This window comes from Diadema antillarum, unplaced genomic scaffold, assembly GCF_040938485.1.
Source record: "Diadema antillarum isolate AM-2024a unplaced genomic scaffold, OU_Dant_1.0 seq00000798_RagTag, whole genome shotgun sequence".
NCBI lineage: Eukaryota > Metazoa > Echinodermata > Echinoidea > Diadematoida > Diadematidae > Diadema > Diadema antillarum.
The window spans coordinates 2,907,153-2,922,862 of NW_027271682.1; the positions used below are offsets into that span (position 1 = coordinate 2,907,153).

The 15,710-nt window shown below is 40.2% G+C and overlaps 1 protein-coding gene across 1 annotated transcript in view; it reads right to left on the minus strand.

Moving 5' to 3' along the window:
• Positions 1-7,714: 7,714 nt before the first annotated feature.
• The window catches only part of LOC139739399 (uncharacterized), a 257,483-nt gene continuing 249,487 nt past the window's right edge, over positions 7,715-15,710 (minus strand). Inside the window, exons 45-47 of the mRNA XM_071650020.1 lie at positions 15,461-15,495; positions 11,591-11,768; positions 7,715-10,580 (exon numbers count right to left, since the gene is read on the minus strand). Coding sequence (XP_071506121.1) covers positions 10,005-10,580; positions 11,591-11,768; positions 15,461-15,495 — 789 coding nt within the window. The 3' untranslated portion in view covers positions 7,715-10,004. The remainder of the gene's footprint in view (positions 10,581-11,590; positions 11,769-15,460; positions 15,496-15,710) is intronic.

Genomic DNA, 15,710 nt, shown 5'->3' on the forward strand with positions numbered 1-15,710 from the left:
GAACTATCTACAGCTTTATGCATGGGGAGAAGGTCACATCTAAGATGTCACCAGTTGTACATAGTGAAAGCTGACTAATGAAAGACCTTAACCTCAAAACCAGCCTTGAGGATATTTTGCCAGCTTGCCTTTGGCTTGCATGCCTGTTCCAACAACGGAGGATTGATTCATGGGAATATGTCGTCAGCAAGTAATGTTTTAGGCTGTTTCAATTAATCTTGCCAGAATCCGTGGATATGGATTACTAGTATTATGTCTATGTGGCCAAGTTACTGTGCAGTAATAAGATATAATGACATTGTATTTAAGCAAAGTATATTAGTACAAATTCGTATTTATAAGCTTACCATAAGAATGACCAAACAGGACATGTAGTACTTAAATATATCTTTTTACAAGTTTGTGTAATATCTATGGATGGAACTGCCTTAGCAAAGAACTTCACAGCAGTGGGTAATCATGCATTTTAAAAGTGTGTACTGCATCTCAAGTACTGTAAAACCAGAAATTTTCAAGTGTATTTTAACCTTTTCCATACAGGAACTTGTTGGTATGTAAATTAAGTCTAAGGGAATTTCAGAATTCAATATGGAACAGGTTAATTTAGCAAATTTCGCAAAAGCCAAGATTTGATAAATTAGAATGCATGCGAATATTTCTTGTTTCACATTACATGGAATTTCTGAACTATCAAGTTTTGCATTGATATGCTATATATAATTTTTTTTTTCCAATGGCATCAATTGAGTTGTAGTTTAATCTTGATAATAATGACACCTAGCCTTGCTCTAGTTTGACACTCCAATCTAGAATCACAAGCAGTGTCAATTTGGATGCCTTTTGTAACACTTACATGACATGTGGCTTGCCATTTATACCATTTGGAATTGAATTTCTTCCAGTCTTCACAAGTGCATTCAGTTGAACCTTTGTACTTAAGTCATTCAAACTGGTCAGTTACCGAGTGAAGTGGGTATCCTTTGTAGCACAATTGCGAGAGGTACATTATCAGTGATGACACTGTAAAACTAAATGTTTGCCTGCAATTTTAATTTCGCTAATTTCACAAGGGCCAAGATTCGCGAAATTGCAGTGCAGACAAATGTTTTTGTCCACTCTATGCATTGAATGCCAGTGGCAATTCGTAAAAAATTTCATACCACAAAAAAAAAAAATCTTGCTTTGCAGTGTGCCATACCTTGTTCAAATTAACTCTATCAAAACTCAGACAAACTGGAATTTTCATATAATCTGGCCTGAAGTATGGAATGTTTCCAAATTTCATGTGTTTTCACTAAATGGTGACGTTAGTCGGTCTGCTGTTCAGTTGAAGTGATGGTGTCCATCGATGTACACCTTTCCAATCTGTTTGTGAACAAATACATCATATAGATCATGTTTAATGGCTGATAATTTTATAGCAGCTGCATACATTTTCCTGTAAAAGTTGGCAACTTGTGAGGTAATGATATCATCACTTCATCATATTTGCATAAAGTGGATGCTGCTACTCTCACTGTGAAACATTTATATCCTATGTCTTAATTTGATGAAGCTAGCATGTGTTTGATTGTACTCTACTTATCGAAGCCAACCCTTGACGTTGTGCAGAATTTGATTTCATTCAAAATTGCACGCAAACACGATCTGAAATGTCAAAGATTCCCATCAGCTCATCTAATTAGCACAGGTGATAGTGACTGATGACACAGATTTTGATTATGAAAAACATTTATTATAGTAGAATGCCACAATTTCATGTCCGCTGTATTTCATGTGCAATTTTTCTTCTCCCATTCTTTGATTTTTTCCCTATTTCTAAAGTTCATTATCGAATGGTAGTTCTCGTTACCAATGCCTGGTGAACCCGTTTAGAGTGACCACTAGTCTGGTTTCCAGACCCTTTGCCAAGTGGATTCCTTTTTACAAAATGCGCCCTCTGCTTCATCTCCGCCCCACGACGAAGTTGCCGCCTTCGCCAAACAGGACAAATCCACCTAAACCTACTCCAGTTTTCGACGTTGAGAGCGTCAATATCCTGTATAGCAAAATTGTACGAGTAGAGGGTCTAGAAGCGAGACTAAGTGACCATCTGACTCTGTTTGTCCTTGCTCTTTCTTTTTCCCTTTGATTAGCTGCCAAAGGATAGGCTGGCATATTGTTTTTTTTTTTAGATGTAGTTAACTCTATTATTCGCCACTGTATCCTTTCTTTTTCAAACAAACAAAATATACTGTACAGCTCCCAGCACTGGCTGTCGAGCCAAAGCTTGTTGTAGTCTTGTCGATATGACACCTGTCTTGTAATCAGGAGATTGTTAGGCCCATATTCATGAAGGTGGTTTACATTTAGACCACGGTTTATGCATATTTCTTCCAAGTGAATGCACACGACAGATTGTGTACACTGGACAGACGTCCAATGACAATCACGCTTGATATTCACGTGTCAAAGGTACTGTACATGTACAAGCTCTTATTTTCACAAAGGCTAATTTCGCAAATTTTGCAAATCACAGTTGGGTCGCAAATTTAACAACACACAAAAATGTTGCCATGCGCTAGGTTAATAGTGCATTTATGATAGCGTCAGTGTCAATTCGCAAAAATGTCTGTGACCTCCTTGTTCGCGAAAATGTCTATATGCAAAAATAACAACTTACATAGTTTGCCTTTTTCATTCTTATTTTAATCCATGGACTGAATTTAAACCATGGTCTAACAATTTAAAACCACCTTTGTGAGTACGGGCCTTCCAGTCCAACCCAAGTATGTATGCCCTTATCATGGCTGTTTACTAAAATGGTGAATGATCGGTGCTTATATGTGTCGATGAAGGACGATTTGTACATCAGTTGCGACAAAATACAGCTGTATGTCATTCAGTAGTTTTTTGTTAATGGCTGGATTTTTGGTGGTATTTTGACACCTGGTGTAAAAACATTTGTTCTCACCAAGTGAATGACTGGATCCCGTTCCCATTTCTGTCATTCTGTCATATCTGAGCTTCTTTTAATAGTTTCCCCTTCCTCACTCATCTAGGACTCTCATATGCTGCAATAATAAAATGCTGCTATTACAGCAGTGATTGTGGTTCTAGCAGATGATTGGCTGTTGTGTAGCTGCTGCCATGGTAACTGTATTTATTGTCAAATTACAGGTAGTGTTATTTCTTATTTTTTACTATGCATCATGTGTGTGTGTCTCTCTCTCTCTTTCTCCCAACTAAGCTGTCTAAAACAAAAATTGTGCAAGAGAAATGAAACAATGGACACGTAACAATGTTGTTTCTCATCTATCTCTTTGTTTTTTTTTTATTGCTCATGTGGCATTACAAGTATGTGTGGGGTCTCGGATAAAATAATACAAGATTAAAATAACACAAAGGTTTCATCTACGAAATGACAGGGATCTTTGAAAACAGGTTGGACGACATAACTTATAAAGGCTTTTGTTGTTGGACAGAATACAGTCGTAGAGAAGAATAGATAAACACTTAAATTAGAATAATAGGCCTAGGTTTTACAATTAGTTTTCTGAAATACACCAAATGCACACACAACACAAATATTGAAGAAGAATAAGGTGCAAAGCTTCATGCTTTCACATCATCACCTCTGCCTATCTACCACGCACCCGACTTTTGGCAGGTTGGGTGTGCTGGAATGATCACCTTTAATACAAGGTGAGGCTGCCTTGAAGCAAATGCACATACAGTATATGAACACATGGCGCATTAGTGAGACAATGGTTAAAGGCAATTCACCAGGAGTGGCCATTTTGACCGATACTGCTCCTTGCTATGATGCAGCACTTGCATAACTGGTCTTGTGCTGGGCTATTAAGCCAGTTCCACACAGCATTCCGGTTTTTAATGACCAGAAAAAAACGAACAAAAAAAATCTCCAGATTACCAACAGGTCACTGGGCAATAATATCAGACACTAATAGATAGGCCTGGAAATAGGGTTTATGCTCCCAAATCCAAACTGATGAGGGAATGCCCATCTTCTTTTCTTCAATCCAGTCTTTGCTTAAATCTCTTTGTGTAGAGGTCAAATGCTCACAGAGTCCCGTTTTCTTATGATTGATGTGATAAGTTGAGGAACCAAACAACACTGTATGACAAAATTTGGCACTCTAAATATGAAAATGCAACCGAAAGAGAATGTTAAAACTTTTACTCGGAAGATTTACAAATTTTACACTGCAGAAGATGTATGCAATTTTGGTTGTACAAATCTGTACTTCAAACTCGTTCGATCAGTTAATGAAAGAAATCAATCCCATGTATGGTCAGTGTGTATGGAGGCCTACTGTATACGAAAGCATTCGCATCATTTGCCTTACGTTCTCTTGTAATACTTTCATAGGAGACTTAAGTAGGTGCAGTGTATTCAGTTTTTCAGCAGCACTGAAGAAAGAAGTTGGGCACTATGGCAGTTTCTCATCCTCAGATTAGTATGGAAGAAGGTAGCGTCTTCTGAGCACACAAGTAGTTTGCTTGTAATTTCATGTGCAATCCCCATGTGAGTGCCTGTTTGGTTTCTACAAGAACTGGCAACATTACACACACTTTACATTAAAAACAAAGAGTAAAAGTGCAGGCTGGACTGACATCTGTAGTCACTTCGTCAGGCAAAAAGCGACTGTTAGTGCTAGCGAGAACAGTCTTGACCACTAAAACTGGTCATTTACTGGACAGGTACAGTATGCCATGAAGTGGGTTTTACAAGGGGGGAAAAAAAGACATCAAACGTATACAGTGATTCAGATAACAGAATGTATGAACAAACTATGGCCTGTAAGGAATTATAGTGTCTGACACTTGGGCTCGGCTTTGAGTTCACATGATCTATCGCAGTTGATTTTTTGTATGTGTTTTGTTTGCATTCTACAAGAATCTAATAAAATAATCACCATCTTCATTATTTCCTTCTACTATCCTCCTCTTTACCTCGACGATTATATTTAGGTTGCATCTTTTTAAATAACTTTACACTATACAAAGTCTTCGGGAAAAAAGTGCAGTATTCACAACATAATATTAAGTTCTTTTTATACAAAATATAAGAACCTACTATACCGATTACCCTTTGACCAGTAATTTCTAGTATTCACACATACTAGCCATTATCGTAATTATATACAATTTTACTATACAGGTAAAGTGAAGAATTTACATCAAAGGTGTGCTTGGCAATACATCTGGCATTTACAAGTTGAAAATAATACATAGTCAAGAATGCCATAGATACATTTGATAGATGCTGAGTGGTAGAGACAGGAATATCAAATGATGTAAAGCTATCGAGTGATTTCACACTCTGTAATTCCCACGATGCAATTGACGGATATGTTTTTTTCCCCAAAACAGTATCACATATCGCAAACAAAAATATATGCATCGCAAAACCATAAATTTTCTCATGCATGAAACTTGTGAATTTTGCAAGGAGCCAAGATCCAAGAAAGCAAAATGCCCACAAAAGTTTTCGTTGACACAATGCATTGCATGCCAGTCGCAAATTTGCGAAAAAGGCTGTCGGCTCCAATTCGTGAGAGCTTCATGCCGCGAATGTTTCTGGTTCTACAGTACGTTCTTCACTACAGCAAAGTATTAAGGATATTATACTGGCTTTATGAGGTCCAATGAAAAGTACCGGTCCCTTTAATTGTCTTGTGTATTAAAAGTGATGATAATGAGCGCAAGGCTTACAGTCTCTGGCTTACTGATGAACGCCTCAAAGATAAGTACACACTCGACCCCTGCTATCACACTGTCCTAATATCCAGTCACAGAGAGTGGGCTTTAGACACAACAGCCAGAATTTACAAAGGTAGTTTAAAGCAAATCCATGGTCTAAATAAGTCCACTGATTACAGAAAGGGCTAAATATACTTGTAGGTGTACTTCGCACAAGCGCGATCGCGCGCATTCATCATTGGATGTCTGTTGGTGTACACAATGTGTTGCACAATTTTATGCAGTTGAAATTTGCACAATCCATGGACTGATTGTAAACAACCATTGTGAATTCCAGCTTATTGGTTTAGCATTGATTATTAAATTGTGCCACAAAGTATGCAGTTGATGTTGTCATCAAATTCTGCCAGACATGATGATTTAGTTTGCCCAGGCATGAGCGTATGTATTTTCAGTTCGGCAAGGACTTGGGGCTACACATCAATATATTCAGTTGCCCACTGTGCACAGCGCACCTGTGATGTGTACCGACAAACCCATTTACCTTCACACAGTTCTTTCATGTTTTGTTCAAGCAAGTCTTTTCTGAAGTTATGTTATCCCTAGATCAGATGAAACTTGAAACTTAATGGAAAGTGGATCACTTTGTAACATAATGCTAACACCTCAACACAAAAACAGAATCTCTACTTCATTGCCCCCTCCTACCTATCCCATTCCCAAACATTCACATAAATGAATGAATAAAATAATGAATAAAAAGTAGCAAAGAAAAATCCACAAAAAGTGACATGCTTTCTCAAGTATTCAATATGCAAAATCATGCACTTGGACTCTGACATTTTCTAGCAGCAATGTTATGTACTCCGAAATGATGCCAGACTAGCTATCTTCGTGAGAGAATACACAATACACAATCAAAACCCTGCATTTCACCAGTATTGTATCTCGACATTAGTGTGGGCTCTTGGTCGGCATATTTACAGAGTAAAATCACCATTTCAAGAAGTTGGTCGAGATTTTGAGAAGGTTGACCTGAAACGAGCCATGAATTGGCTCATCAGTACTGCAAGGGTAAATACACACTACTAAATATGCCATGTAGTGAGAGGTCACCATGGTAACAGAATGGGCAAAGAATTTTACGGTCTCGCCGCAATAATGTACATTCATTCAATTCATCTGTTCAAAAACTTCATTGAGACTAGCAGGATCTGTGCAATACATGGCAAAAATGAAATACATCATTTTGCTTTTTTTTTCTTCGTGAAAATGACATAAGAATACTCTGCAGCAAGCCTTGAAAAATATGGTTACAGTATCAATAATGTTCATTACAGAGGAAATAAGCCTCTTCAATGGGTAGAATAGAGTAGTAAAGAATACAGACAGTGCCTCAGTACCACATTATCATTCATTTTGGTGTTTTTTTGGCAAAGATTAAAGCCTCTGCAATAATGCCAAGATAATGGATAAATCAATGTTGGAGCAAAAGATGTTAAACAGCATTTAGAAGGATTTTCCCCCCTCAATGTCGCCCATTTATAGCTTGTTAAGAGTGATTGAGAAACAGATGAACAGACAAGAATAAGACAAAGAAAGAAGGGGAGCTGGGGAGGGAAGCATACAATCTGCTATTCATACAAAACAAGTTATTTGGTATGGAACAATGGACATGATGGCGACCGGGCTACATCAAACTAACTCTGCCCTCCAGTGTATGCACTTTAACATATGAACCATGGCACGTTCAAGGTTGAAAAATAGTAATTAAGCCTTGACCGCAGACTATACAAGCCCTTGGAAGCCTCGCACACTAATGACATGATTTTTGTGCTCGCTGGAATACGGACAGCTTTAATGGAGGTATACTATTTGAGAGTGCAGATCAATAGAGAAAGAGACTGAATACTAGCAGAAAGTCAACTTATTGAATATATCACGGGTGGACAGAGAAATGAATCGCTTTCTCTAATTCAATGCTCAATAAAAGGTAACCCATCTATACTACACATTTCATCCTACACAGACATTAGATCCCCTTAGATATATCGGAATACAACATGTCATGAATTCTTCGTGAACATAATTTCAAAGGACAGACAGGCCACTAGTTTGAATATTGAAGGGGTGGGGGATGGGGTTCAACATGTCATTTCATGCATGTCAGGAGTAAAAACCCATTTGAATTGTGGAATGGTGAAATATAGAGAAATATCTCTGACACGAACAAGAAATGCTTGGTCCCATTTTTTTGGAGCAACTGACAACATTTCTGGCTCCACTACACTACACGCTGGGTGCGGGGGTCATCTACATATCTATATCTGATCGCTGATCCTCAGTAACAAGGCTGGATTTATCCCACCCAAAAATGATTTTACGTTGAGTGATGCTGATTCCCACTTTATCATTCGGTTCATCAGAGCCAAGCCTTCTCTACGACTATCAAAATTCTGTCAAAGATAGTTCAATAACTTGCTGGTGTCAGGAACAGTGAGGCACACTAACAACACTTCTCGCTTTTCTGTGGGACAAAACATGTGTACCACATGGGGGAGGGGGTAAGCACACCACTGCAAGTAACACCTATCAAATCCATATGACTGCTCGATTGGACAAGTACCTCACATCCGACTCGGGAATCTATGAATTTACTACACTTTACATGTACACATGGGGGCACTGAAAGTGTTGGAGTCTTCAGTGGTCACACTGTTACAATATCTGGAGTCCACACCCGATGGACTACTATTTCTCCTATAGCAATGACCATGGCTGCAATTCTCAATCTAAAGTGGAATGTTCAGGTATTCTATGGAATACTTCAGGGGTAAATAGGAATGTTGCTCACAGAAGTTAAAGAAAAAGATAATGATAACTGCTCCTTACACTAAGAATAGCTAATTAAGCTGTTGAAAACAATTCATATTAAAGAATGCATACACACTTGATCAGTAGATTACAGGCAATAAAAAAAGAAGCCAAACGGAAGCAATTTGACATCGACACGACACATCATACCCTGTTTCAATCAAGGAACAATGATTTAACAGGAATGTGTACGCCTGTTTTGACATAGACCCTGCTAAAAACTTTTTTTTTTTGGTATTAGTTATTGTGCATGGGAGCTGCTCAATATGTCAGTGTACGTGCAACCAATATATAAAAATTGCGTTGAAATCTCAATCCACATTACCCCGTACAATTGAATTGGTGCCTTACTGACTAGGAATTTGGCCATTATTTGAAATTTTAGCTGTAAAGAATGCTGATCAGGAATGGAATGACCTCTGAGAGGATGTAAAAAAAGAAGAAAAGATCACTTTGCAATGGCACTCAATGTCTGGGGAAAAATCGATGAATGCTCCACCAGTAAATATCATTCTCAAGATAACAAATGGCTACGATAGTTTACATCTCAGAAGTGTAACACATTGAGAATGGGTTGTTTTATAGTTCTTCAAGATGATTCTCACACATCTGGCCTGAATGATATTAGTAGATACACACCATTAAAAAAAGAAAGCATCTGAACAAAATGGGGTGGGAAGGGAAATACATGACTAATGCTGACTGAGCCCATCTACTCCCCATGTTGTATCCAATCCAAGAAGCTACTAAACATGTTGGAAGTGTCATAAATACATCTACTGTGGGCTTCACCTACTCTGATTGCACAGGCATAAAAGAGATGACAGCATAGTATAAATATCAGCGACAGGAACCCCCACTCTGAATGTAATCCCGTTCGAAGAAGAAACATCTCTGGAGGAACGACAGAGTCGTCGTAGAGGCAGATATTTTTGAAAATGAGATAAATCTGACAAATAAAATGCTTGCAAAGGCTATCACAAGACATTGCGACAGCAGAAAATAGAATAGATCAGGACTTCAGCTACCACAAGCACTGGTGGTTCATCGTCAATCGTCCCTGTCTATGTCAGAGAGGGCGCCACACCACATGAATGATATTTAGAATGAAACCACAAGCGCACAAGATTACTCTCACCTACTTTCTGTCCCCGTATCCCAAACGTTCTACCACTTCAAAACTTAAATTATGCCATCAAAAAATGACGACAAGAGTACGACAAGAATCATTACGCTGCCATCATGCAGGCTGCCCGCTGCACCAGTAGGAAACAAGCATCAGAGTTACAATGAGCTCCTCAATCATCATACCAGGCAAAGGGCATGTGAACTATTGCGGAACATCCACTTCTTGGCACACAACGCAACAATTTTCTCCAAGGTCTTTGATATATATAACTTTTTCTCTCTTTTTTTTTCAGTTATCAAAAGAATATAACATCTTGATCCGAAGTCTGCTGCGGCTGCGCATTGGCATTTTTGTTTGGCTTTGACGATGACGATGACAGAGACTCTAGTTTCTTTGGCAGCATCTGTGTCACAGATGTGCTAGAACTGGACATGGTCTTCGTGAGTTTGAACGGGAGCTGCTGCTTCACCTGGGCCGTGGGGCCAATTTGGTTTGCCGCGCTCATCAAATGCGGCGGCACGTTCCGCCGCGCTGACATCGAGGTCACGGGCCTCCCAATGCTGTCGTCAGTCCTGCCCGAGCTCATCTTGGGCGATGAGTTGTAACTGTTCAGGGATTCCTGGAGCCGGGGCGACGGCGCCGAGTTCTTGCGACCGATGTCGCGGGCCCGGTCCGACCCGTCGTGGAGGTATGCGTTGTGGTTGCTGGAAGGTGGCACGCTGCCGTACGCAATGCTCGTTAAGACTTGCTGATGGACACGGGGGCTGCTCTCTTCTGGCTGGCTGGGGTTGTTTGGAACCTGCACAGGCATCACCAATGGGGGCGGTGTTGACCTTCCGAGTTGATCAATGTTGGCCTGGACTGGATATGGCTGTTTGAAATGGAGAAGAGAAGGATGAGGTGTGTTCCAATCAACACTTCAATCCATTCTAACTGCATCCCATCTACAACACTTTCATTCAAGTTGTTTTAATCGTATATCATTGTGTGAATTTATGTCACAACAAATATGATATAATGCAATTAAATTTAATATTCTTGTTTGATACCATTAAGATTTATAATGTTTGATTTATGTCAGTATTGTCTGGGGCAAATTATTTGATGTATAGGGCCCCATTTTTCTCTCTCCCTTCTTTCTTAATACAACAACAATTAGATTTGAAACACACAGGGTAATCCAAGTTTGGTGCTTGTGCTGGTGTTGTTGCCATATCTCGACACTAGCTCTTTCCTCACACTCACATTTTGCCAAATGCTGCCATGCTATTTAGATACAACAGCTACATTACTATCAGATTTTTTGCTACCATTTAAACTAGCTGAAATCACAGCTAAAAAATGCATTCTTTAAAAATGTGTTTTTTGTTTGCTTTTTTTTTAAACAAAGCCGACAAAAAATCTAGGATAGAAAAATGGGTGGACATAACGACAACTTCAAGAACATGTCTCCTGCTCCATCTGGGACGCAAGCACAGAAAAACTCATATGTGTCATGCAATTTTATTATCATTGTCGGGGTGACAAGACCTTGTATCTCAAATTTTGGTTAAAATATCTTTTCTTGATTAATGGTCAGATAATCAGTTAAGTGATGTCCACTCCAAATTCTAGCTACCTTACCCCCAAAATTAAAGCCACCATGGCATGTCAAAGGAAAGGCTATCCCATTTGATATAGTGCTTTGGCTGCCATGGTTTTTTTGCTCTCTTGAACATTGGACATTTTGTAGATACAACGTCCTGTCGTCCCAATAATGATATATACTTCATTCTGATCAGCTGGAATGCAAGGTACACCTTATTTTCAAATCAGTTTAAAGATACCATTTGATACATGAGCACCCAGAAGAGAGTTCTTCAAACACACACTCACTCTCACCTTTGCTTTGTCGGCAGCTGATACCCCAGTGACTGAATTACCGTTGCCCATGATGACGGACGACCTGGGGTCCTGATCTGCAGACGAGGGGTTTCTCTTCTCCTTGGGAGAGGGGGCGCTCTTCGTATCATTCTGCGCCTCCAGCTTGTTCTGGACCTCTAGTAGCTGTTTTTTCAGACTGATCACAGCCAGGGAGCAAAGAATTAGAACCAAATTCAAGGTTTACAACTTTGCATATGAAATTAGATTTCACTTTCAAAGCACTGCAGACAGTGTCAAACTGTTTGCTTGGAGCAAAACAACAGCTTTGATGTACACATGGGCGTCACCAGGGGGGGTGCGTTGGGTGCGAACGCACCCCCCTTCAGATCCTTAAAAAAAAAAAAAAAAAAAAAAAAAAAAATCAGTCTGCGAGCGACCTCAACGCCGGACGCTAGATAATTATTCTTTTCTATTTTTTTTTTATATTTTGCACCAGGGACACACACAAAAAAAAAAAAAAAAAAAAAAAAATCGTCGGCAAAAACAATTCGCACCCCTGGTTCTGGCAGCACTGATTTTATACAATCTAGTATTCTCACTTATACACGTTTGCATGTACGTGTGCTTCTTACAAGTATGTAGGGTCTATGTACGTTACTTCTGACCAATCCATATTGCCAGCCCAAGAGCGAGCCTTAGCCTCATTGAAAAAAAAAAGAAGTGAAAAAAAATGGAGGGGCAAGCAAACAAAAAGTTACCCCCATATGAATATTGGAGGGGCAAGCATATTTTAATTTTGCCCCCCCCCCATAATTAATAATTCCCGAAATGAGAAGATTTTCTTGCTTTTGAAAGAAAACAAAAATGTTGCCCCCATAAAAATATTGGAAGGCAAGCGCACCATTTGCCCCACCCCACATAATCATAATTCCCGCGATGAAAAGATTTTCTTGCTTTTTTGTTAGAATTCAAGAAATCTGTCCAATTATTTCACCCAAAAGCAGTGGCGTAACTACGGAGGGGGGGGGGGGGGGGGGGGTGCGCCCCCTCCCAATCCGCTGGTAAAAAAAAAAAAAAAAGACTTACAAAAATAGTAATTCAAGTGTTAGTAAACTGCTTTTGAATGAAAGGGTGATCAAGAAATAACATATTTTTCTATAATTTCTTTTAACCATAATTAAATAGGTATATAGTGTGAAACATTGTTCAAAAAGCCCAGAGCCGACAAAAGATTGTGATTCAGCGTGATTCCTGGTTGGCATTCTGCATAATAAGCAGGATGTGCGCAGTGTACTCAGTATACATCCGAACGAAGAGTCGCTACAATGTTGCGCAATGTGATGTAGAATGTACACCTTTGTACCTTACGCTTCGTTTTATCAAAGCTAGATCATTGCTTTTGCAGTGTTGCTTTACATACTAGTCTATATAAAAATGTCTTGCATTGCCGATAAAAAGACTTGACCTGGGCTAATTCCTAACTTTTCCATGTACATAATACACACACACACAAACAAAAACGCACAATTAGTTTAGGGAATGCTCTAAAGTGCAGATTTTGGACATCCTTCCCCTGCTTGGTCACTTCGACGCCACCTCGCTGGTCATACCTCCCCCAGTCATGAACATAAACCCACACCCTTGACTACCAGTGGCAGATCCAGGGGGAGGGGCGCACCGGGCGTCCCCCTCCCCTTTAATTTCCAAAGCGAAAAAAAAAAATAATATAGCTTCAAACGGCAGTTTTTGGACAGTAAAATGTCAAAATTTTCAAGCTCGCTCACTCCGCTCGCTCGCATTTAGTCGTAATGCCATTTTCCTGAAGTTGCTGCCAGTAATTGCCGGCAGTTGCGCCTGGTGCGCCCCACCCCCCCCCCCCCCCCCCCTTAATTTCCAAAGCGAAAAAATATAGCTGCAAACGGCAGTTTGGGGACTGTAAAATGTCACAATTTTCAAGCTCGCTCGCATTTAAATTCTCCTGATATTGCTGCCATTAATTGCCAGCAGTTGCGCCCGGTGCGTCCCTTTCATTTCGAAAGCAAAAAAGCTATAGCTTCAAATGGCAGTTTTTGGACTGTAAAATGTCAAAATTTTCCAGCTCGCTCGCATTTAATCTTTATGCCATTCTTCTGATGTTACTGCCAGCAATTGTCAGCAGTTGCACCCGGTGCGCCCCCCCCCCCTTAATTTCCAAAGCGAAAAAATATACCTACAAACGGCAGGTTTTTTTTACTAGTAAAATGTCAAAATTTTCAAGCTCACTTTCTTCGCTCGCTCGCAGTTAATCGTTATGCAATTCACCTGATGTTGCTGCCAGTAATTGCCTGCAGTTGCGCCCGGTGCGCCCCCCCCCCCCTTAATTTCCAAAGCGAAAAAAATATGGCTAAGAACGGCAGTATTTGGACTGTAAAATGTCAAAATTTTCAAGCTCGCTCGCTCGCATTTAATTGTTATGCAATTCTCCTGATGTTGCTGCCAGTAATACTGGCAGTTGCACCCGGTGCGCCCCCCCCCCCTCCTTTATTTCCAAAGCGAAAAAATATGGCTCCAAATGGCAGTTTTTGGACTGTAAAATGTCAAAATTTTCAAGCTCGCTCCCTTCGCTCGCTCGCATTTAATTGTTATGCCATTCACCTGGGGGGCATTTCATCAACGAGTTCGTCGGAGTTTTCACCTACAAATTTGCTGTCAGCCAATCAGACGCAAGGATTTCATTAGCTTTTAACAGTTGTCAGTGTAAATCCTTGCATCTGATTGGCTGATAGCAAATTTGTCGGTGAAAACCTCCGACGAACTCGTTGATGAAATGCCCCCCTGATGTTGCTGCCAGTAATTACCGGCAGTTGCGCCCGTTGCGCCCCCACCCCTCCTTTATTTCCAAAGCGAAAAAAATATGGCTCCAAATGGCAGTTTTGGGACTGTAAAATGTCAAAATTTCCAAGCTCGCTCTCTTCGCTCGCTCGCATTTAATTATTATGCCATTCACCTGATGTTGCTGCCAGTAATTGCCAGCAGTTGCGCCCGGTGCGCCCCCCCCCCCTTAATTTACAAAGCAAAAAAATATGGCTACAAACGGCAGTTTTTGGACTGTAAAATGTCAAAATTTTCAAGCTCGCTCGCTCCGCTCGCTCGCATGTAGTCGTTATGCCATTCTCCTGATATCGCTGCCAGTAATTTGTCGTGTCACACCGTCATTGCATAATCCATTTAAAGGGGGTACAACCCCCTCCGGCACTTCCACACCCCCCCCCCCACCCTTGCTCGCTCCCTCGCATACTAACACCCCCCCCCCCCCCCCCCCAAGATGAAATCCTAGCTACGCAGGTGCCCTTTCCCCGCTTGGTTTCCCCTCAAGACTAGGGATTGAGAGCTTCCTATATTCCAAATGTCGGTCCAAACAATCTCGTAAACATTTAGTGTCAAAACGCACCCCCTTGAAAAAAAGCTGGTGACGCCCCTGGTACATGTATCAATGCATACCTACACTGTACACTATGAAGAATGCTGCATGGTAGTATACCATAAAATGGTTAAATACTGGCACACAGCTGCTAAAAACGAAGGATGTAATTTCATACTAATATGACTGCATGGCAATTCAGATATACAATCAGTTGGCTCAATGAACATGGAAATTTCAGTTGCACAGTTCATCGTAATAACCAAAGTAAAGACAATGTGTGTAGACAGCCAGATTTGTTGTCTACTAATATTTCCCTCTTCTTGCACAGAATATAATGAAACGACAGAGTTTCTCTTCCAACAGCATATCAGCTTCTGAATCCAGAAGAAGCGGATGCCAGAACAAAATGGCAGTAACCTGAAACAATGTGATAAAACTAGAAATTACCCCACCCCAATCCCCTGTCCCCTCCGTCAGATACTTACATTTGGAAATTCGTGTCTTGCTGGGATGTGATTTTCTGCAGGATATAACACACAGAAGAAAAACAAACCGTTAATGTTATTTCAAGAATCTACTGTGAAATATCAAAACACAGGAACCTCACAAAGCCTGATGCTCACCACAGCTCAAAGACAGATTTAACATTGTTGTATTCTCTATGTGGCTCCCCTTGTCAGTGACTACCAAATATACATATCAACTGCCTTTTCAAGAGCCATATGAACGATTATC